Source organism: Siphateles boraxobius, unplaced genomic scaffold, assembly GCF_051911475.1.
Source record: "Siphateles boraxobius isolate OS27281-9 unplaced genomic scaffold, OSU_SipBor_1 9, whole genome shotgun sequence".
Classification (NCBI taxonomy): domain Eukaryota; kingdom Metazoa; phylum Chordata; class Actinopteri; order Cypriniformes; family Leuciscidae; genus Siphateles; species Siphateles boraxobius.
In genome coordinates, this window is record NW_027509219.1 from 5630676 (window position 1) to 5656130 (window position 25455).

The 25455-nt window shown below is 41.6% G+C and overlaps 1 protein-coding gene across 1 annotated transcript in view; it reads right to left on the bottom strand.

Moving 5' to 3' along the window:
* Nucleotides 1–25455, bottom strand: part of mtor (mechanistic target of rapamycin kinase) — a 234686-nt gene that overhangs the window by 53287 nt on the left and 155944 nt on the right. Inside the window, exons 40-47 of the mRNA XM_077224547.1 lie at nucleotides 25025–25125; nucleotides 23610–23706; nucleotides 23090–23188; nucleotides 12748–12870; nucleotides 10467–10649; nucleotides 4823–4957; nucleotides 4103–4277; nucleotides 3580–3715 (exon numbers count right to left, since the gene is read on the bottom strand). Of these exons, the coding sequence (XP_077080662.1) occupies nucleotides 3580–3715; nucleotides 4103–4277; nucleotides 4823–4957; nucleotides 10467–10649; nucleotides 12748–12870; nucleotides 23090–23188; nucleotides 23610–23706; nucleotides 25025–25125 (1049 nt within the window). The remainder of the gene's footprint in view (nucleotides 1–3579; nucleotides 3716–4102; nucleotides 4278–4822; nucleotides 4958–10466; nucleotides 10650–12747; nucleotides 12871–23089; nucleotides 23189–23609; nucleotides 23707–25024; nucleotides 25126–25455) is intronic.

The following is a 25455-nucleotide window of genomic DNA, read 5'->3' on the forward strand; positions in this document are numbered from 1 at the left end:
CGCAAGAAGATGCAGTGTGACTGCATCCCAGTGCTGGGTTGCGTCAGGAAGGACATCTGGTGTACAACCTGCTCCAAATAAATAGACTTGTATTTATATTGTTTAAAGATTTAAGTTAATATTGTGTCCAGTTTGGCCCAGTAAATAAAAGAGTTTTATTTTTTGACAAAGTGTGCGGTTTCGTTTTCTTAAGTACCGGTTCAAGAACCGTTTAAGCACCAGAACCGTTTAAAAAATACAGAGTAGATACTCGTATCAGATAAAACCCAACCGATACCCAACCCTAGTGGAGAAGGATCATCAGCCACTTATAACCATACTGAGAAAGCCCCAGCGTTGGTGTGAATCCAGCAAATGATGCTCAAGCTTTAGCGCTACAATCTGAATGTGATATATGAATTTGAACTGTATGTTGCGGTTGCTTTTTCCATCCAGGAGGATTGAGGAACAAAGGCAAAGCACCCAAGCAGATGCTGTTTGCAAACGCCTTGTGGACACCACTCTTACTGGGTGGCCTGGCTGATACAAGGAAGTTCCACATGACATCCGCCTGTTTTACGCTATGAGAGATGAATTGACATGGATAATGGATTGATTCTGCGTGGTCAGAGCTATGTATTCCCTCACTCTCTCCAGAAATACTTACTTGCCACAGCTTCATCAAGGTTATCGTGGCATTCAGTCAACTAAAGTGAAGGGCACATGAAACCATGTTCTGGCCTACAGTATACAGTGACATTGAAAGATAAGTTTCCAGATGTGCTCCGTGCAATGCTCTAAAGCAGAACCAGACAGTACATGGTCCGTCACAGCATCCGATATTTTTCTCTGTGATCATTCAATTGAAGCAATTGAAGTACAATTCTCTGTACATGGGATTGCCCACAGTTGATGACTGACAGTGCAACATCACAACATTTTCAAGTAGAAAATTCAAGAGCCTTGCGCAACCTGCGCAACACGCCCAGGGATGGCATGCCTTCTCCAACCCAACGTTTACGGTCACGACTCACCAGGACTATGATCTCCATGGTGCCATCCCAGGTCATGCTGAGAGTTGAGACTGATGTTCAGGCTGCTTTGTTCACACTTAGACAAAAAGGAAAGATCAGCCATGACAAATCGGCCAGACACCTTTAACCCCTGGAGCCTGGGCAGACAGTATGGATGGAGACGCCCTGTGGGTTTGACAAACTGGTTACAGTTTCCGGAAAGGTCCGCCCACCCAACAGCTATATCATCCAGTCTAATTGTAAGACCTATGCAAGGATCCGCCATCATCTTCTATGGGTAGCTGAATCGGACGGTTCTGTCACTACAGTGCCCACGATCTCTCCAGAACCCCAAGCAAGGCCATGTGCTGTGGTGCCACATGACCCTCTAAAAAATGGATGTAACATGCCATTACCACAAAATACTGGCAGTGCCAGGCAAGATGATCCAGACTCACAAGCCCCAATTTGTCACACACTGATTACAGCATGTTGTGTTTACAATATATAGGAGCACATGCTTCATGTTGTTACTGTTTATTTCTATGCTGCACCCTTCTTTCTTTTAGTTTATGCTATGTTATGTGTTAAAAAAGAAGAGAAAGATGTAGAATATGTGTCCCACATATTCATAAATGTATAGGACCCAAATGTTTTGAAATGGACATGGAGGGCGGAGACTGGGAGGACGAAAGTGGGTGTTCTTGTATTCTTGGAGGCGACACATTAAATCGGTATATCACAAAGGTTCTATAACGACTACTCTATTATTGGGCACATCTTAAGTTTATTTGATGTTATAAAGGGTAAACGATTATCTCTAAAAATTACTTTTTTGGGCGTTGAATATTTTTGATACATGTTATGTTAAGAACCAATTTATTTTTTTATTTTTCATTTGAGCTCAGTAACTCAACTTTACATTCTCAGATTCCCTCAAATGTGTATGAATAAAAATTCTATGATGGTTTACTGGTGACTTAAGTGTTTTCATACAATTTTGTTCACAAAACCAGAATGTCTTGTCAAGGGGTTCAATAATTTTGATTGCAAACATATTTAAAATATTTTTTTAGTGAAAAGCAAACAAACATCAAACAAGTTTCTCTCATATTTTCCAAAGGTGCCAATATTTGAGGAGGTAATACCAGCTCTGCTCAGTGGGTAGCATTGCTGCCTCACAGCAAGAAGGTCCTCAATTTGAGTACCAGCTGAGCAAGAAGTCTATGTGCAGTTTTGCATGTTCCCACCGTGTTAGCGTGGGTTTCCTCCACAATAAAAGTTGACTGGACATACTAAATTTCCCATAGGAGGGAGTGTGTGTGTGTGTCTGTGTCTGTGTCTGTGTCTGTGTCTGTGTCTGTGTCTGTGTGTGTGTGTGTGTGTGTGTGTGTGTGTGTGTGTGTGTGTGTGTGTGTGTGTGTGTGTGTGTGTGTGTGTGTGTGTGAGACTGCATCCCAGTGCTGGGTTGCGTCGGGAAGGACATCTGGTGTACAACCTGCTCCAAATAAATATGTGGATGGTCTATGTGGTCACTGTGGTGACCCTTAAAGGGAGCAGCCAAAAGTGAGAGAAAGACTGTAATGCCATATCTGATTAAAAACTGTAAAACATTAACAGTAGTAAATTCAGTTCAGTTCATTTGTGGGAATCTTTTTAAACTGGCCAATTCATGGAATCAATGCAAAAGATGGTAACTTAAGTCCTTGCGTGGGATGTTTTGTTAAAATGTTTTAGTGAAAATATGCAGTTGCACTCACAAGTTTGAATACTTGTTTCAGATACTGCAAGCTGTTTTGTCATTCAAAAATAAATAAATGGGGTCATACTTTATTTTATTTAGTACCACCATGAATAAGCCATTTCATAGAACATATGTTTACATATATTCCACAAGACCAAATAATAGCTGAAGTTACACAAACTACCCAGTTCAAAAATTTACATTGCCTTGGTTTATTTTATTATGGTGTGCAGCTGCCTCGATGATCGATGATTGTGTGCACGAGTCCCTAATTTCCACTGAGTAGTGAAGTTGCCCGTTATCTGAAGCCTGGATTGGCTATATGATGATGAGATCCAGCTTTTCATACTTAGGACAACTGAGGGACTTATACAGAACTATTGCAAAATGTGAACATTCATTGATGTTCAAGAAGGCAACACACTACATTAAGATGTTAACTTTGAACATGATGTGTAAATTGTTATTATTTTGTTTTTTGAAAAATGTAGATCTCATCTTCCTAAAGGGCAGTAAGAGGTCTGCATATGTGTCAGTGATTAAAAATGCTAAATGGTGGCCGATATAATAATGCAATTCGGTCGACTATTAATTTGCACTGCATCACACTTCTTGCATCAAACATTCTGAATCTACTTGACAACATCAATTGGTGATTCCACTAATCAAAAACCAAAATGATCTTTTTAAACCATTTCAGAGAAAATACATAGAGTGAGATTATCAGTGAAGATCAATATCAATATATTATTTGCTTTAGCTATGGCTTATTTGCCTGATATAATTTGTTTTAAAGAATGACACCGTCTGAGATGCTCTGATCCATGAATTCGAGAGGCTTGCCTTAGATTTTTGCGTAAGGAGGCTGGGTCATTAGCCAGTAGAGTGTTCACTAAGCCAAAAAGCTGCATGACCCTCTCGTCTTGCCGTAGATCTTCATGGCCCTTCAGCAGGAACATGAACTCATGCCCGTTGCTACCTGCAGGGTGCAGAGGAGAACAGAGAAAGCTTTTGTTTCTCCATATCAAACTCAACTCCAACTTCACATTTACAACCAAGATTACAGGATTATAAAAAAAAAAACCTCATACATAATGTCTCATGTATCTTTACTTTTCTCTGCTTTAATTTTTTGTTTTATTTTTGCATTGATATATATATGTGAACATAAGTGAATTTAATTTGTTAAAAATTAAATTCACTTATGTTGAAAAGGCAGTATGGTTGGCCATTGCTCAGAGCAAGCCATGAGCCTGATCAGATGTAAAACTGTGTATTTGTGTCTTTAGTTGATAATTTTCTTTGCCCCTAGTATTAACCAAATTTACAGACTATGCAAAACTGAATTTTTTTATTTGGCACTTACCCATGATGGTGAGTTTGCGTGGCCGCTGTTTGGAGGTGATAACCTGCAGTGAGGGAGCAATGGACTGGATACGTATTATTGGCTGATTGGGGTCATATGTTCCGGGCACAGCCAACTCCAGATCACGACACATAAGCAGTTTAGGTGAGACGTACTGAAGCTCTAGAGAAGTGAGCTGTGGATAAAGCAATATGCAAGAATGTTTAACTTTTTTAACACACTCAATGAACAAACATAATTATATCCAGGCAGAAGTAAGAGGTTCATTTTAAAAGTACACCTCTTTTATATGATTTCACATCTGGCATCCTATCAACACTGTCAGATATACAGGTTATAATAAAATAATAAATATATAAATTCTGGTAAAAAATTAATAAAATATAAAAAGCCAGTCTTCATTCTGAAAATCCACTTTCCATAGTTCAGTTGCTATTGAGGGTTTTGGTTTGGGGGTTGGGGGGGGGGGGGGGGGGGGTAAAGTATGTTAAATTTATTTTGTTTAAAAATAATAACATGGAGTTGAAAAGTAAGTAATAACACTAGAATAAAATGTTTTTGTGAATAAAACGGTTTTTTTTGAGGGGTGGGAGGTTTTTTTTGTGTTGGCTTTACCTTGGAGTAAAACATTTTTTTTATGATTATGATTTATGAGATGGCTGATAGATGATCTAATGATTATTCTGAGCACTACACCATTAGGAAACACTGTTGGCAGACCTGTGGCAGCTGTTTGGAGATCCTGCGGAACACGTGGTAGTACAGGTCCCAGGCCTGCGTCAGATCCTTCACGTTTCCTGATCGCATGTACTTTCTGCACCAGTCTTGCGCCTCCATCAGGTCTCGGCCATAAGCCTGAAGCCACAGTTATAAAATGAAAAAGTGATGCAGGTCAGCATCTTTATTCTCAGTAAAGGACTTTCTTGTATGCAATGAAAAGTTGATAACGTTTATATATGGAATGAAAGTGGTTAACGCAATCTCCAAACAATACACAGATACATAGTTAAGAGAAAGAAGAAGAAAAAGACAATTTTTATTACAATTATGAATTGATTGTAGACCTAATTAATGCTGCATGGCAACTTAGATTTGTTATGAATTTCAAGGATGAACCCAATCGCAGACAGTTTGCAGAACACACAAGGTTTATTGATGACAGAAAACGGGGAAAACAAAACCCACGAGGGGGAAAACAGTTACTAATAATAAAGACTAGCAACACTAGACAAAGACTTGGCAATAAACTACACAAGAACAAACAGCTGATACAATATCACAACTTCGCTAGACAGAACTCTTGACAAGATACTCAGGTAAGTCTTAGGTAAAGGCGGGCATACACTGTGCGAATTACATCCGATTTTGAGCTAATTTCTGACTCGTGAGACTCTTTTTCGGGTCGGGTTGATTTTCAGCTTTGTCATGTGTCGTTTGTCGTGCAGTGTACAGGGAGAGACAAGAGGCGATTAACCTCTCCCGGTACGCAATCGGATGGTCGGAGGAATTTCTGGCATGTCAGAAATTTTGGTCGCTCCTCGTGACTATATCGCACAGTTGAAGCAGAGCTACGAACCTATTGCTCTAAACTCAGTGTTTTTCCCTCACTGCGCCTGCGTAAAAACAGATTTGAACCATTTCAATCTGCAGAAAAAAAAACAAAACAAAAACGAACAGAGGGAACTCTTTAAGTTCTGTAGTTCAAACTAGCTACAAATTACTGTTGCTTACCTCAAATTACTGTTGCTTACCTACAGTTTGTCCAGTTATTACACGTCTTTCAAGCTGCGATGTAGCACTGTGCCTCTTTTATTAATTTGTGAAACAATGTTTTTGAAATAAACCTGTTTTTAATTTTCATTGATGACTAATTATTGCAGTGACTAATTATAGACTGTTAATATAATGATATGCCTATAATTCATTGTAATCGACCTAAATGTTAAGACCATTTTCAATAAGGATGCTCATTGAAAATTGTCTAAAACATTTAGGTAGACTACAATGAATTATAGGCATTATGTTATTATTATTTTATTATTCCTCGAGGAGTAAGCTTCTATGTAATATTTTATTATCCTCACAGCCCTATTGTGGTGATGTGCTGTGAAATTATTGCGTGGCAAATTAATTATAATAGCAGATCAATTTAATAATAAAATTTGCCTTCCCTAATACAATAATACTAATAACAATTTAATACATAAATTGGAAGTGCTAAATCATCTTGATATTGATAGCTGATGCTTGTTTTGACAATATCTCTGGATACACGATATCGTCTAGGCGCGATATTGTGTATCGCCCCAGCACGGGGGTTTACCGCACATATTTCACACGTATAGTGTGAGCAGTCAAGTCGCAGCTCGACATTCGGACCGTATAGTGTGAGCACATAAATCATGAGCTTTGGCTTTACATTGCATGCGATTTACTCGTTCAGTGTGAGTAGGTACCTTGCTGAAATCGCAGACATCGCACAGTGTATGCCCGCCTTAAGGTACGGCACAGGACAGCAAACACAAGGGGATTATATAGGGAGGCACTAATGAGGAGAACAGGTGAAGCTGACTAGACAATAATGACAAGACGAGTATAACAAGGGAGCGGGGTAACGTAACGAGACAAGCACATGGCCAAAACAAAAGGCCATGTGCTTGTACACAAAACATGGGTCTGTCATGATCCTGCCTCAACTAGAGAAAATCAAGGACACGAGGGTAGAATCATGACAGAATCCCCCCCTTAAGGAGCGGCTTCCAGACGCTCCTCAAGGGGACATCAAACACGGGACATGACAGACTGAGACATTGACACAAACCAACAAAACATGACGAATAACAGCAAAGGCTTACATGATAAAACAATAACAGGGCTGGGATGACATATCAAAAATAATAAACATGGAAGGGGTGGCGGAGGAAACGCAGAGTTCATAGGGGTGGTCCAGGGTGGATAGGAGGACTGAGGGTCTTAGGTTTGTGGGATGAAGGCTTAGGGCGAGGAATCCTGGCAGACTTGGTTGGGGATACATGAGAGGTCTTGGGGGAAACAGTCCGGGGCTGAGAAGCGACGGGGATGACCGGGGAGAGACACAGAGGGTTGGGCAACAGGTGGGACCGCTGCAGCCGGTAGTGGAGCAAAGACAAGGGGTGCAACAGACGGTAGAGGGGCGGCGTGAGACAATGCTGAGGCTGGTCGTGGAACTTGACTCTCAGAAATGGACCCGGAAACATCGTTCTTTGCGGTAGACTCGGGGACAGCACTCTCTTTGCGGTAGACTCGGGGACAGCACTCTCTTTGCGGTAGACTCGGGGACAGCACTCTCTTTGCGGTAGACTCGGGGACAGCACTCTCTTTGCGGTAGACTCGGGGACAGCACTCTCTTTGCGGTAGACTCGGGGACAGCACTCTCTTTGCGGTAGACTCGGGGACAGCACTCTCTTTGCGGTAGACTCGGGGACAGCACTCTCTTTGCGGTAGACTCGGGGACAGCACTCTCTTTGCGGCAGACTCGGGGACAGCACTCTCTTTGCGGCAGACTCGGGGACAGCACTCTCTTTGCGGCAGACTCGGGGACAGCACTCTCTTTGCGGCAGACTCGGGGACAGCACTCTCTTTGCGGCAGACTCGGGGACAGCACTCTCTTTGCGGTAGACTCGGGGACAGCACTCTCCGCAGCTGACTCGGGGACAGCACTCTCCGCAGCTGACTCGGGGACAGCACTCTCCGCAGCTGACTCGGGGACAGCACTCTCCGCAGCTGACTCGGGGACAGCACTCTCCGCAGCTGACTCGGGGACAGCACTCTCCGCAGCTGACTCGGGGACAGCACTCTCCGCAGCTGACTCGGGGACAGCACTCTCCGCAGCTGACTCGGGGACAGCACTCTACGCAGCTGACTCGGGGACAGCACTCTACGCAGCTGACTCGGGGACAGCACTCTACGCAGCTGACTCGGGGACAGCACTCTCTGCAGCTGACTCGGGGACAGCACTCTCTGCAGCTGACTCGGGGACAGCACTCTCCGCAGCTGACACGGGGACAGCACTCTCCGCAGCTGACTCGGGGACAGCACTCTCCGCAGCTGACTCGGGGACAGCACTCTCCGCAGCTGACTCGGGGACAGCACTCTCCGCAGCTGACTCGGGGACAGCACTCTCCGCAGCTGACTCGGGGACAGCACTCTCCGCAGCTGACTCGGGGACAGCACTCTCCACAGCTGACTGTCTCCGCAGCTGACTCGGGGACAGCACTCTCCGCAGCTGACTGTCTCCGCAGCTGACTCGGGGACAGCACTCTCCACAGCTGACTGTCTCCGCAGCTGACTCGGGGACAGCACTCTCCACAGCTGACTGTCTCCGCAGCTGACTCGGGGACAGCACTCTCCGCAGCTGACTCGGGGACAGCACTCTCCGCAGCTGACTCGGGGACAGCACTCTCCGCAGCTGACTCGGGGACAGCACTCTCCGCAGCTGACTCGGGGACAGCACTCTCCGCAGCTGACTCGGGGACAGCACTCTCCGCAGCTGACTCGGGGACAGCACTCTCCGCAGCTGACTCGGGGACAGCACTCTCCGCAGCTGACTCGGGGACAGCACTCTCCGCAGCTGACTCGGGGACAGCACTCTCCGCAGCTGACTCGGGGACAGCACTCTCCGCAGCTGACTCGGGGACAGCACTCTCCGCAGCTGACTCGGGGACAGCACTCTCCGCAGCTGACTCAGGGACAGCACTCTCTGCAGCTGACTCGGGGACAGCACTCTCTGCAGCTGACTCGGGGACAGCACTCTCTGCAGCTGACTCGGGGACAGCACTCTCTGCAGCTGACTCGGGGACAGCACTCTCTGCAGCTGACTCGGGGACAGCACTCTCTGCAGCTGACTCGGGGACAGCACTCTCCGCAGCTGACTCGGGGACAGCACTCTCCGCAGCTGACTCGGGGACAGCACTCTCCGCAGCTGACTCGGGGACAGCACTCTCCGCAGCTGACTCGGGGACAGCACTCTCCGCAGCTGACTCGGGGACAGCACTCTCCGCAGCTGACTTGGGGACAGCACTCTCCGCAGCTGACTCGGGGACAGCACTCTCCGCAGCTGACTGTCTCCGCAGCTGACTCGGGGACAGCACTCTCCGCAGCTGACTCGGGGACAGCACTCTCCATCACTGTGGGCTCGGGACTTAAAGACAAGACACCGGTAAAGACACCGGTAGAGGAAGCTCAGCAGGAGTCGTGAATGGTAGTGGGAGGACAGTCTCAGGCAGGGCTGACTCCGTCGCTGAGGACTCCGAAGCAGACTCCCACGAGATCCGTCTCGCTCGTTTTCCACGAAGGCAGTTACTAATAATGAAGACTAGCAACACTAGACTAAGACTTGACAATAAACTACACAAGAACAAACAGCTGACAGAACTCTTGACAAGGTACTCACAGGTAAGTCTCATACAATGTATGACAATGAACCGGCACAGGACAGCAAACACAAGGGGATTATATAGGTAGGCACTAATGATGAGAACAGGTGAAGCTGACTAGACAATAATGACAAGACGAGGATAACAAGGGGGCGGGGTAACGTAACGAGACAAGCACATGGCCCAAACAAAAGGCCATGTGCGTGTACACAAAACATGGGTCTGTCATGATCCTGCCTCAACTAGAGAAAATCAGATTGCTTTATGTTACAAAATACATTTTTACAAGGTTTACAAGTCTGTGACAGTAAATGGTTGATGCAGCTTAAGGGTGTGTCATTATAGAAACATAGTAGACTGATCTATATGGCTATACATTCGACAACATCTTAACAGTGGATTTGAAATGTTTGACAACTACACAGTGAAAATTGGTTTGCGGTGTAATTATACTCAATATGTTTTTAATTTAGTGCACTCTGGTTAAATATTTTAGGACAGAGCATACTAAATAAAAATATAATAACAATGAAAAAATTCATATTTTTCCATGATGATTTTATTCTTTTCAATAACTTTTCCAGGTCTGGAAATCACAATTTTACAATTCCACAATATTGCAGTTACCCAGGTTTTCCATGACCATGGGAAACAATGGTAATAAATATTTGAAATTAAAGTAAAAAAATTATTTTGCATCAAGTGGATTATTTTTCAATGATAGGCAAAGAAAGCACACATTTAGTGAAAAATGGAAACATATTACTGAAGAATAATGTATATGCATAAGAAGTCATGAGTTACAGTGGTTTTACTACTCTTGTATACTCAAAACATCCATTAACTGAGGTAAAATAATTCCTTTAGTACTTTAAGCACATAAAGGTCTTATCTTCTCAAATCTCTTACATTTTGAATGATTTTCTTTTGTGAAGTATGTGCATTTTTACCTGATTAAACGACGTTTCTTTCAAAGTTTGTGGCCCTCTCTCCATCATGGCATGAAGGGGCTCCAGGACGGCAAACATTCCCTTGACATTCCTCTCTCCAAAGTACAGACGTGACGCCTCCTCCAGCCCTTCGTGCCACATTTCATGCCACAGAATAGCCACCCTGATCAGCTCCTCACTTACCTGAACATGGACCGAAACAGAGGTTATGTGGCGCTTTTACTTAGACTAATTTCACTTTTAGCAGATGTTTTGGATCATAATTGACCCTTGGCTAAGCTCTGCCTTAAAAGCATTGCTTACCAATGCTTCTCCTGTACCTTAGCGATTGTTGTTATTTACCATGTTATCAGACAAGCTTTTTCTCTTTTCTATTGTTAGTCTCATTCTCTGGAGGATCTGTGAGCTTGAGAAGGGTCTGGCTGCTGACTTGAACTTGCACTCTTAGACTTGCGCTTCCTCTGCCAATGACATCACTTGTAACCGCAACCTGCATTTTCCACTGACCGCAACACCATCTTATATAAATGCATAGTGGGTTATGTCTCATTTAGTTAAAAAAATCATTGCTGTGTGTACTTTTTCCCAATACATAATTATACGCTGTGTTAAGCCTTTTTATTGCTGATATACAATAATTAAAAGCTATATTGATTTATGATTTGCAGCTCCTTGTGTTTAGACATCAGGCTATGTATTATGACTTTGGTATGATGCCACTCCTTTACTATCTTGAATACATAAAATAGACAATTTGACAGAATGGTATTTATTTTTATATTGTCTTAAGGTTATTATATCACTTACACATTAGCACTGTAGGCTATAGTTTACCGTCTGTTTTAATTTACATTCTCAAAGTAAAAATGTGGCATTGGAGGCAATAGTACATGTGTGACCTAACTAAATGGAATAAAATTACAACTAAATGTAGCATCTTTAATAGGGAAATCTGTAATTTTGGAAACACAAACACAACATTTTATGTTTAATAAAAACATTTTATATAAAGAAGATTGCTATTTCTCTTTAAAAAGTCTGTTATTAAATTAAGACAGACTAAATGTAATATACATTTAGTTGTATTATTTTTTAGGCAGATGATGGTAATATAGACGTACTGCATCCTATATTGGAGAATGCACACTTTCAATCACCAGCTATGTAGACCAGCTATATAGTTTCTGACTTATTTCTGTCAGTGGGCTTATGCATTCTAATCATTATGAGTTTTATGATTATGACTTTTAGTTAATTTATTTTTACTGTAGATATTATTTCTTGTTTTATAATTATTTGTTCTCATTTTTCTTTATGGTATTCTGATGAATGTTTTTAATAATGTGTTGTAAAGTATGTTGGCCAGCTGCAGCAAATGGTTTTATATAAATAAACTCTGACTTTGACTTCAGCAGTAAAGTTTTTTTTTTTTTTTTACATTCATGCAATGTTATCATTATTGTTTTTGGTTTATTGCAATTAAAAATGTATTGTCATCATGAGCATTGTGCTATATATTTCACAGAATTCATTCATGCTGGGTTTTGAAGACAGACAGCAAGTGGTGTGTGGAACACTCAAATGTTCTTGGTTCTGTTCAGCTTTCCAAAATATTGTGAGCAGCTGAACATAATCTTGTTACTATGTAACAAGACCAAAGCAATGGCCAAGTAACTGAAGGCTGAATGTCCAGAGAACAGGAATAATGCTCTGGAACCTCCTCCAGTTTTGTTTTTACTCTTATGCAGGATATGCTTACGTTCTTTGAGCAATTTGTTGATGTAATGAAATGTAATTATATTCCTGCTATAGACACAAGCAGGAACAAAAATCTTTTTGAGAAAAATAAATAAATAAAAGATAATAAATTATAGTCAGTCTCATTTTATTAATAAATAACTTTTAATCATTTAACCATTCCAGCCTCTTGGCCCCACTGGCAATCCAAACAAATTGTTGGAAAAATATTTTTGGTTTATCTGTGTCAAGTGTACTGTAAGTGATTACGCAGGCAGCGGAGGATGCAGGTGACGACTGCAAGTGACGAGATGAGTGAGAGTACAAGTCTGAGAGTGAGTTTGAATAGTTTTTAAAAAAAATCTCACATTCACAGAAAAACTCACTGTTTATGGAAACCTCAAGCTTATTCTTAAAGCACATTCTGTAAAGGCTGTCTGAGCAAGCAAAAGCAACCAAGAGGAAGAGGAATATAGCCAAGGGCCAATGTGTACCTAATAAAACTTTTATTTTTCAGAGAGTCAAACTGAATGTGCACTCGTACCATAATGGCTTGCTGGACCAGGATGTTGCAGTGCTCACACATGTTCTTCAGGATCTTGTTGGCTGCATTGTGGCGGGCAGTGGTGGTGGACTTGGAGGCCACAGTGAGTGGATAAATCAAAGCCTTTAAGTGTGCAAACAGAAAGCCTATAAATCAAACTGCTGCTAACAAAGGTCAAAGGCCATATGATTCATGCACACTACCAGTAAAAAGTTTGGGGACACCTACTCATTCTTTGCCATGCCTATCATATTTTAGAATAATAAGTCATCACTATTACTACAACTACTTTTTTTTTTTTTTTTTTTTTTTTACTTCTGTCTAAAATGTCAGTTTTGTAAAGAAATTCATACATAGACATAAACATACCGTATGTTTGTCTAATTAAACTAAAACCAGGTCAAGCAATTAGTCCAGAACCACATCAATTTAACCTCCTTATCTCCATATACACAACATCGCTGGAACCTTTTTACAGGGACATAGTTTCACCCACCATTACATACATGTATGTAATACTGATGACACACAGCATACATTCTCATTTAATCTAGACAATCGCATGGTTGTGAAGACAGAACTTCTTGTATTCCGAGCTACTGTGATGGTACAATTAAGTTTCACCATCCAGCAAGGATCATTAATAATTATGCTAACCAGGTCAGCCAGAAATCTTGTAATCTTTGATGACCAACTGATCTTTAAAGACTACAATGCAAAGACAACACAGTCATGCAGGTTTGCATTCCACAACATCAGGAAGATCAGGACCTTTCTTAATGAGAATGCTGCAAACCTCTATAAATGATCCAAGACGCAGCAGCACGACTCTTCTCCAATGAGCCCAAGAGAGAGCCCAAATCACACCTTTCTTTACCTCTCTGCACTGGCTATCGATTGCTTTATGCGTACAGAAAAGCCATGAGCACCACAAAATCCTACCTCCACTTACTGACTACAGGATTCTGGAGAAGATGTAGACTTGAAAGAGTTTACATCCCCTTCGGAATCCTGTAGTCAGTGAGTAAGCGCCACTTCACAGTACCATCACAGAAATGCATAAAATCACTTTTTTGGAATGATCTTCCTGCAAAATCCCTGTGCAATCTCTGACAATAATCAATAAACAGCGAAATACTCATCTCCTCTGTGAGCACTTAAAAGGATTATTTCACTCCAGAATTAAAATTTCCTGATAATTTACTCACCCCCATGTCATCCAAGATGTTCATGTCTTTCTTTCCTCAGTCGAAAGGTTTTTGAGGAAAACATTCCTCAAGGAATAAGTGTCTTATCTAGCGAATCAATCTGTCATTTGACCGATTGTTTCGCTAGAGAAGATCCTTATTCCTTGGCTGGGATCATGTAGCCTTTAAAGCTGCACTGAAACTGCAGTTTGGACCTTCAAACTGTTGTACCCCATTGAAGTCCACTATATGGAAAAAAAATCCTGGAATGTTTTCCTCTAAAACCTTAATTCTTTTCTGCTGAGGAAAGAATAAATGAACATCTTGGATGACATGGTGGGTGTGTAAATTATTAGGAAATTTTAATTCTGGAGTGAACCAATACTTTAACTGCATCCTACGGAGCCCCCCTAGACCCACTTTGTCAAAAAAAAAAAAAAAATTATAACTATCTCGTGGCCTCAAGATAGTAACTTGTGACCTCAAGATACTAACTGGTGGCCTCAAGATACTAACTCGTGGCCTCAAGATAGTAACTCGTGGCCTCAAGATAGTAACTCGTGGCCTCAAGATATACTAACTCGTGGCCTCAAGATAGTAACTCGTGACCTCAAGATACTAACTGGTGGCCTCAAGATACTAACTCGTGGCCTCAAGATAGTAACTCGTGGCCTCAAGATAGTAACTCGTGGCCTCAAGATATACTAACTCGTGGCCTCAAGATAGTAACTCGTGGCCTCAAGATAGTGACTCGTGGCCTCAAGATAGTGACTCGTGGCCTCAAGATATACTAACTCGTGGCCTCAAGATAGTAACTCTGGCCTCGAGATAGTAACTCGTGGCCTCAAGATATAGTAACTCGTGGCCTCAAGATAGTAACTCGTGGCCTCAAGATATAGTAACTCGTGGCCTCAAGATAGTAACTCGTGGCCTCGAGATAAGCGTATATAAAAGGAGAATGCACAATGGAGCAGTTTTTCTCCCCAAAGCAGAAAGTGCACGCTAAAGCTGCCACCCGCTTAAGGCACTTCTTGTCAGGCTAATAGCTATGGATAGAGAGTATTCGATAAAGTTGTATTTTAATTTAGGGATGCGTTACCAGGATATACTGAACACACTTGCTTTGCAAGGGATTATTGTCAGTAAAAGGCAGTTAAAGGAACACTCCACCGTTTTTTAAAGTTGGGGTTATTCACTGTCTCCCCTACATTTAGATAGGTGGGCAAATGCATTTTTGTCTCAGTGCATGCATTGTCTTAGTCTGGCAGCGCCGCCGAAGTAGCAGGCTGATGTCTACTATATTTGCTTCTTATTTATTAATCCAGGCAAATTTGTTGATGAAAAATTGATTTTAAAAGGAAAATACAATTTATACAAAACGAAATTCACTTTAAAGAAAGGCTTTCTACAAAACAAAACTTAACAAGTGGTCAAAATCATGTCTGACCCATTCCAAATGTTTTCAGATATATTGGTCATCTTATGATCTTACTCATCTCATGCGGTTCCCTTTTCATATAATCAACATAGATTAAATTAAAAAAATAACATTATATTATTTAAACATAAATATGAAACGTATGTTTAAGTTTTTTAACTTATATTTAAGCGTCACACCGCTCCGCTTTGCTCAAATGCTCTGGTGTGTAACCTATACATGCATGTGTACGTGCATGGTGGAGGGGTGCGATTTTCGAATAATAATCGAATAATTCTCAGCAATCTTCGAATATTATTTTTGCTTGAAAATTTCGTTTTGTATAAATTGTATCTTCATTTTAAGCAATGTTTCATCAAAAAATTTGCCTGGATTAATAAATAAGAAGCAAATAGAGTAGACAATAATCAGGACACGGAGGCGCCAGCGCGTGAACTGGAGCGCGTCTCATAAATGAACCAAAACTCAGACCTGTGAAGTATATCTATAGAAAGCTCGAAATGTCTACTTTTAAACAAAACAATTAAAAACTAAAAGAAATTGGCTACTCTCTGCTTATGTAGGCTAATTCATATGAAGTGTGCATTTCTCTCTATAGGCTATCTAGCTACTGCGAAGAGAACACTAGCTACATGCGAAAATGGCGAGTCTGCATCGTCAACATTATCTTTGCAGCCACTAAAATAGAAAACACTAGTTTATTAATAAACAATTAAAATGTTTCATGCATAATCATTACTTTTGCCGGTTCTTTGTGGCAAGCTTTATTTCAGGTGTTGCGTGCTTCGCCTGCTACTTCGGCGGCGCTGCCAGACTAAGACAATGCATGCACTAGGGCTGACTTCTAATAGTCGAGGATTCGACGATTCGATTCGGAGAGGTCTGATTCGACTATGAACCTTATAGTCGAATAGTAGGGAAGTGTTATGTAACCAATGAGCAGCAGCACACTACAGGCCTGTAACGTCCGGACCGCATTTGTTAGCATTTACGGATTTATTGGCTCACAAAGGCTTCTAAAAAATCATCAAAAGTGTGGGAGTATTTCTAGAAGGTTAAAGATGACCCAAAGAAAGTTAAGTGCAAGTTGTGTCAGCAGCTTCTTTCATATCACACGACGACAACCAACATGGCGTATCATTTGAAACTGGTAAGGCTTGTTACTTTACAAACAAAAAACAAACAAACAGTTCTACCAATCTTTTATCATTACAGACATAAACCCTATATTATTATTATTATTTTTCTGACAGTTACACCCGCAGTGTCATGACGACAGCTCAGGCAGCACGTCTGCATCAGCGGTGGTCCCGAGATTAACGCAAAAAAAATTTTGATTTGAGACCACCACTTTCAGAGAAGAGAAAAAAAGGAAATTACTGAAAAGATTGCGGAGTTTGTGGCACTTGATATGATGCCCGTGCGCATTGTTGAGGGTGAGGGATTTAAAGAACTCTTGCGCACACTTGAGCCAGGCTACACCGTCCCTACAAGAGCTACAGTGATGGATGTCGTGCACATAAAATATCTATCGATACGGTCAGACATTTACATGGCTATACGGGACTGTGAAGCTGTCAGTTTCACAACTGATATCTGGACCTCACTTCAGATGGAGGCTTACCTCACAGTCATGTCACATTTCATCACCGGAGACTGGCGACCGGAGAGTTTCGTTTTAGAAACAAAAAAAAATGGAGGACAGTCACACAGCTGATCACATTGCACGAGAACTGACGGAGATCATTTGTGAGTGGGACATTCCAAGTAGCAAGATCGTTTCTGTGGTTCATGATAACGCAGCAAACATGGTTGCGTGCACCAACCAGTTGGTCCAGCAGGGGAAAGATGAAAGTAGTGCGCTGCGCGGGCCACACATTACAACTCTGCATAAACAGCGCTCTGAAGCAGGACCCCATTTGCCGCACCGTTGCTGCAGCAAGGCGCTTGGTTTCTCATTTTAAAAAAAGTGCAAAGGCCACCACAGCACTACAAGATCAACAGAAACAACAGATTGTGCCCCAGCATAAACTGGTGCAGGATGTTGTTACCCGTTGAAACTCTGTTTATTTGATGCTCGATCGCTTGATAGAACAGAAGGGGCCAGTTTCAGCCGTGCTCACAGATGAGAATGTGAGCAAACGGTCCGATCGTGACCTGGAGCTATCCACATCACAGTGGCGCACAGCAGAGGACATTGTCGCTGTTCTTAAACCGATGATCACTCTGACAGAGCTTTTGTCCCAAGAAAATAATGCATCCCTGTCTGCCACTGCCCCCATGCTTATGAATATTAAAAAAGACATTTGGTGGTGCATGAGGACGACAGTCGAACCACAAAGATCATCAAGACTACGCTGTCCGAGGAGATGGACAGGCGATGGGAGCTTAAAGGGCCAGGACTGGAAATAAGTGTTTACATCAGTGCGGCGGTGCTTGACCCGCGCTTCAAGAAGCTCTCCTTTCTCTCTGATGACCAAAGAGATGAGGCATATTCAGTGATGGCAGAACTAGCTGAAAGTCTAACCGACAGGTCTTGCTAGGAGGAAAGTGACACGGTGGATCCTGGGCCTACTGCCCCAAAACAGGACGCTGTAATGGCTATGGCTGCTGGCCAGTGATGAAGATGAGGAGGAACAGGATGAGACGAGCGAGATGAAGGTCTATTTGAAGGACTTCACCAAATGCTACGGAGGCCCCCTGGAATGGTGGAAGAAAAACGAGGATAGATATCCAAAGTTGTCAAGAGTTGCTAAGAGATTCCACAGCATCCCCTCCACTTCCACGCCATCAGAGAGGATTTTTTCAAAGGCGGGTTTCATTGCCAATAAATCAAGGAGCGCCCTTTTCCCGACCAACGTGAACAAGCTGGTTTTCCTTGCACACAACTTCAGAAGAATCAGACAACCACAGGTGCAGTAGAACACTTTTCATATGTGAAGTGATTTTTTTTCTTTTTCTGTTGGGACAATGTGAACTTAAGCTGAAGGCTGCGCGCGAAGCGTCTCAGCAACGAAGACATCCTTTCCTTTTTCTTTTTTGCTGCATGTGCACTTTCTAAAGCCCATTCGATTATGACTTATATTAAGCCTATGTTAGTATGATTATTCGATCCAAGATGGCGCCGCGGATGGCTGCCTCGGTGTGGAGCTCTCCAGCTATTGTGTTGTTTTTGTTCGTTTGTTCTGCGTTTAGTCATTCTTTTCCTATCAGTTTCACCAAAGACGAACTACTGGACATTAGGAAACACACACCAGAAACCTTTTCTACAGTTTTTGATTATTCGGACGTTTTGCTGGACATTCTCGTCGGAGGGGCAGCGTTGTTGTTCAAACGCGCGTTCAGACGCAAACGCGGGAAGCGAGCCGGCGCGCTGGTTAAACTCCGCGAGCGCGGCCTGCGCACTGCACTCCCCAGCATTCATCTCGCGAATCTCCGATCCCTTCCTAACAAAACGGATGAACTTCTTCTCCTCACCCACACTAACAAGGATTTTTTAAACTCTGCTGCTTTGTGCTTCACTGAAACCTGGCTGAGTGAAGCCATACCGGACAACGCAATACATCTGCCGGGCTTCCAGCTGTTCCGAGCGGATCGCATCGCGGAGCTAACGGGGAAAACGAGAGGTGGTGGATTGTGTTTCTACATTAACGAAAGTTGGTGTTCAGATGTAACAACACTGAAGAAGATGTGCTCTCCTAATTTAGAGGCACATTTCATAAACTGTAAACCCTTCTACTCGCCTCGGGAATTTTCCTCTTTCATTCTCGTGAATGTTTACATCCCTCCAGACGCGTGCGCGAGCGCGGCGCTACAACAGCTGGCTGAACAAATATCTGAAACGGAACAAAGGTACCCAGACTCTCTTTTAATCATTCTTGGGGATTTTAACAAAGCAAATCTTTCCCGTGAACTACCAAAATACAGACAGCACGTTACATGTCCCACCAGAGACAGTAATATACTGGACCACTGTTACACCACAATAAGAAATGCATATCACTCCGTCCCACGGGCAGCTTTGGGGCTCTCTGATCACTGTTTGGTTCATCTCATACCGACCTACAGGCAGAAACTGAAATCAGCTAAACCTGTAATAAGGACTGTGAAAAGATGGACTAATGAAGCAGAGCAGAATCTACAGGCCTGCTTTGATTGCACTGATTGGACTGTTTTTGAAGCTGCTACCAATGATCTGGATGAGCTCACAGATACTGTAACATCATATATAAGTTTCTGTGAGGATACATGCATTCCTACCAGGACATTCTTATCATTCACTAATGATAAACCATGGTTTACTGGGAAACTCAAACACCTTCGTCATGCCAAAGAGGATGCTTACAGAAGTGGGGATAAAATCTTGTATAACCAGGCCAGAAACAGATTGACAAAGGAGATCAGAGTTGCTAAAAGGAACTACTCTGATAAACTGAAAAACCAGTTTTCATCCAACGACCCATCATCAGTCTGGAATGGCCTGAGGAACATTACCAACTACAAGTCACCATCCCCTCGATCTGTGGACAATCAACACCTGGCTGACGATTTAAATTCATTTTACTGCCGGTTTGAAAAGCCCTCATTCACACCACACACCCGGTCTGATCTGCACTTCACACATTCAGCATCACCTCCTGTTCTCCAATTATCACTCCCCCCTCCTGCCATCCAACCTGAGCTTAAGGTCTGTGTGGAGGACGTGAGCCGAGTCTTCAAAAAACAGAAGACTAGGAAAGCCTCAGGCCCAGACGGCATCTCATCTGCTTGTTTAAAAGCCTGCGCTGACCAACTGGCCCCGGTCTTCACGCAGATCTTCAACAGATCATTGGAGCAGTGTGAAGTTCCCTGCTGCTTCAAACGCTCCACTATCATTCCTGTCCCCAAAAAACCCAAAATCACTGGACTTAATGACTACAGACCTGTCGCTCTCACGTCTGTGGTCATGAAGTCGTTTGAAAGACTGGTGCTGGCCCACCTGAAGGACATCACTGGACCCCTGCTGGATCCCTTTCAGTTTGCTTACAGAGCAAACAGGTCTGTGGATGATGCAGTCAACATGGGACTGCATTATATCCTGCAACATCTCGACAGACCAGGGACTTATGCAAGGATCCTCTTTGTGGACTTCAGTTCGGCCTTCAATACCATCATGCCTGGTCTTCTCACAGCCAAACTGACCCAGCTCTCCATACCATCCTCGATCTGTCAGTGGATCACTAGCTTCCTGACGGACCGGCAGCAGCGAGTGAGACTGGGGAAACACACATCCAAGACACTCACAATCAGCACTGGTGCTCCCCAAGGGTGCGTTCTCTCCCCACTGCTCTTCTCCCTGTACACTAATGACTGCACTTCTAAAGACCCCACTGTCAAGCTCCTGAAATTTGCAGACGACACCACTGTCATCGGTCTCATCCGAAACGGTGACGAGTCTGCTTACAGACTGGAGGTTGAACAGCTGGCTGCCTGGTGCAGTTATAACAACCTTGAGCTGAACACGCTCAAAACAGTGGAGATGATCGTGGACTTCAGGAGGAACAGCCCAGCACTCCTTCCACTCACCATCATGAACAGCACTGTGGAAGCAGTGGAGTCATTCAGGTTCCTGGGCACTATCATCTCTCAGGACCTGAAGTGGGACAATCACATTGACTCCACTGTGAAAAAGGCCCAGCAGAGACTGTACTTCCTTCGCCAGCTGAGGAAGTTCAACCTGCCACAGGATCTGCTGATTCAGTTCTACTCAGCCGTCATTGAGTCTGTCTTGTGCGCTTCCATCACTGTCTGGTTTGGTTCAGCTACCAAATCAGACATCAGGAGACTACAACGGACAGTCCGGACTGCGGAGAGGATTATTGGTGCCCCCCTGCCAAACCTCCAGGACCTGTACTCTTCCAGAGTGAGGAAGAGAGCAGGTAAAATCATCACAGACTCCACTCACCCTGGACACCACCTGTTTGAACTGTTACCGTCAAGACGGAGACTCAGATCACTGGCCACAAGAACATCTCGGCACAGGAACAGTTTCTTCCCACAGGCCATTTCCCTCCTGAACAGTTAACACTCCTCCCAAGGCATATGCCTGTAAGTGCAATACTCCCACTGTTTAGTGCAATATCCCACAACTCAGTTGATACTTATATGTAGATTTATTTATTTATAATATTCAAAACACTGTAAATAGGTTCATAATCTGTAAATCTGAAAATGTCTATTCTGACTAAACCCAACTGTGATAGTTTTATTCTCATATATTTATATTTTTTATTCTTATAATTTGTAGTATTATGTTTCATGTTGTATTTGTATATGTCCACTGGAAGCCTCAGTACCAAAACAAATTCCTTGTGTGTGCAAGCACACTTGGCAATAAAGCTCTTTCTGATTCTGATTCTGATTCTGATTCTGATTATTTTCGTTGTTGTGTAATTGTTTTTATTTATTCAGGCAGGCTTATTGTATTTTGAAAAATGTTTATGACATTTTGGACTAGTGCCAGGCTGTTGCGCTAAGTTTAATTTTATTTATTTATTTTATCCCGATTCCCGAGTGTGAACTGTGAATTAAAAGCCAAGAAATGGGTTCCTAAGTGAGAGATAAAAGAAGACATCCTTTCCTTTTTCTTTTTTTTTTTTTTGCTGCATGTTCACTTTCTGAAGCCCATTCGATTATGACTTGCCTATGTTTATTTTCGTTGTTGTGTAATTTTTTTTATTTATTCAGGCAGGCTTATTGTATTTTGAAAAATGTTTATGACATTTTGGACTAGTGCCAGGCTGTTGCGCTAAGTTTAATTTTATTTATTTATTTTATCCCGATTCCCGAGTGTGAACTGTGAATTAAAAGCCAAGAAATAGGTTCCTAAGTGAGAGATAAAGGCATAGTATAGTATCTTGAGGTAACGAGATAGTTAAAAAACATTTTTTTTGACAAAGTGGGACTAGGGGGGCTCCGTAGCATCCTGCTGACTCTTAAAAATAATAATTTTCTATGCTTTCACTATTTCTTAAATCCTACTATTCTAGACAATGTTTGAAACCTTATATTGTTATCTATGGGTAAAAGTGTCTGGTAAATTAATACATTTAAAGTAAATGTAAATTCACACATTTCAGCCTTTAGACCAAAAGGCCGACATCATGAGAAACAAATTTAAGTTAGTCCAAACTTATAACTGGCAGTGTATGTGCATAAAATACCTTTACAATAACAAAGAGCAAGGAAATAAACTTGATGGCCTACATGATCTGGAGCTTTGGTTTTGCTTATGTTTTTAAATGACAGAACACTATCAAATTGTACACCAACTATAGTCAACAACAAAAACTCTTCTTGAATAATGCAAAAATATTTCTTTTTTGCTATATCCAGTAATGAAATGCACTTTCCCTTACATCACCTAATGCAACCAAATGTTGCATCACTGTGAATGTGTAACAGGTGATAATAGTGTGTACTTTTGATAGTTATGCATTCCACCAGATGAGCATCCAATTTCATGGTGCAGGAAAAAGTCAATTATCAGACCTCTATTCAACAGTATGTAGCTCCCCAACAGAGTACTTCTAACAGACCAATTAACAGATTTTCACCAGATTTTTTTTTAAATAAGAAGATGTGAGATGATAAAAATGTGCCTTTATCATGGAGATGGAGCTTCTATGTGCATTACTCTAATGAATGCATAGTGTTCATTACTCATTTTTATGTATACCTGGGGGTGGTAGTGGCCAATGTCGGTGAGTAGCTGGTGAATAAGACGTCCCACCAGAGCACGTGGGGTATCAATTCGTGCTATCAATTGAGGGATGACCTGGTTACAAGGAGGAAGATAATACATGTTCTTTTTGCAGCGATTTTAAGCTAAATTCTGCCGTTAAGCAATTTTCTTTAATATCAGTATTTTTTCCTTGTTTTCCAGTAAAAATAAGTAAACATCCTTTAACAAACATACATTTGTTTGGGAAGCAAAATTGTGAAAAATAATAAGACTTCATAAATTGAGTTTATCTTTCTTACCTCATTAGCAAATTGATCTTACTTATTTTAAGCATAAAACCCAATACATTTTGTGCATTGTGTGCAGATCTACAAATCTAATCAAATCAGATAAAACCACATTTGAACACAAAGTGCTGCTGCCAATGGTAATAGATTTTAATTATTAAAATTATAAGCATTTTTTGATGCAATCAGGACCCTGCTTATGTATAAAAAGCTGGAAATGGCCTTACCTGTAACCAGGTGTCTATTTGAATGGTCTTAATACCTTCAACTAGAGCTTCATTCACCTCAGGCCAGTGGCCATAATCAAACCATAAGGTTAGGACTCTAAATGTAAAGGAACAAAGACATGGTCATACACAATCTGATGTTACTCCATTAATTGTATTTTAATTCAATATATTTCAATTGTTTTTTGTTTGGTGCTGTACAGAAGTATCTATTGCTGCATTTCAGAGAAAGCATCTCATATCCCACAAGAGGAGCTTCATTCTTTCACTGCTATAGGTCAAGAAAAACCAACACATTTTTTACAGCATCAAAATGCCCACTAAACAACTAAAAAATGTGCTTCCTGTCATTTTAGAACTCTTCTCAATTCTCAATACAATGAACTGTATTCTTAGGACATGTTCTGAGAACATTCATGCTGGCAGTTATTTAAGTTGGCATGAAAAGGAAGTTGCGTTTGTCTTTTCTTCCCTATCGTAATGTATATCCAAGGAAAATGGCTTCTGAAATGAGAAAAATTTAAGGTGGAACTTAATTTTGATAATTAGGAATTGACTGGAACATTGAAATCTTTGTCATCTGCCACTGCTGTGATCTCATGTGAGTGACAGGTTGCAGGAGGGGAGAGGTTATTGTTCTGAAATCATTTCAAATGAAATCATTATCAACAAAATCTTTACAGTCCAAAATTTTAATTCAGTATTTAAATATAAAATGATTTCTAATTTTAACTTTTTAATTAAAAGGTACCTTAACCCTTAAACAGGCAAGAGTGGAAAATGCTAAGCAAAAAATAATTTCATTTAATTTTTTATATCATCTGGACTTAAATAAAACATATCCAAAATAATTTTTTAAAAATTTGATATATTTTGGATTTTATGAGTTGTGTCTCCTGAGATACGTTGCCTGATCAGGGTATAAAAAAGGACCAAGTCATTAATCTGTTAACTGTTACTGCCACTGTATGTTTAAAACAATTATATCCCATACTTCACCTGATCTAATGTTGACAAATTATATAGCATTCGAAAGCTTACGAACTCAAGATTCAGCCTGTGAAACTCGTTTTGAAATTGGACGTTGTGTTACCATAGAAACGGTACTTTAAATTCTTCTAATAGGCTCCTCCCCTTTTGGGCATCGTCATGTTTCATAATTTATGATCAAAACCTTTTCTAATCTTGACAAAACACATATTGTCAGAAAGTGTCATCTAAAAGACCGCAGCAGATCTTCGTTTGTGTGTGTGATAGACGGATTCCTTTGGCTGAGAACTCGTGAAGAGCTTATAAAATGTGCAGTCAAAATACCATCATATGCGGGCTATACACATACAGTGAGTGCTCTAAACAGACTCAGAAATATACATACAGGAATAGTGTGTTGCCTAGACTACTAAGTGCTGACTTACCTCAGAGTGTCCTGTAAGTTATTTCCACGTGAGAGTGAGATAGATCTGAAGAATCCTTGCACTGCAGGTACTGTGTACAGAAGGAGAGTCTTGGACAAATCCTGAAACATAAAAATCACAGAATTCAACCATAAACTATATGAATGCCAACATAAATATGGCATGAAAAACACATCAGAAGATGAAAGATCCCAAATTGTTTATTGTTTAAACTTGTTTATTACGTAGTTCTGGCAACTCTAGATTGCTAATAGGTCTAACTCATTTGGTAGCGATCACGTCATTATCTACATAGCACAGCTGATTGGTTGTTGTTGCATCAACGGAGCTGCGGCTCAACATTCTAACAAATATTGGTAGTGTTGCTGGTAGCAGTATGCAGCGAGCTTTCCCTCCACCTTCGCCAGCACCACCTGTATAAATCTGCTACG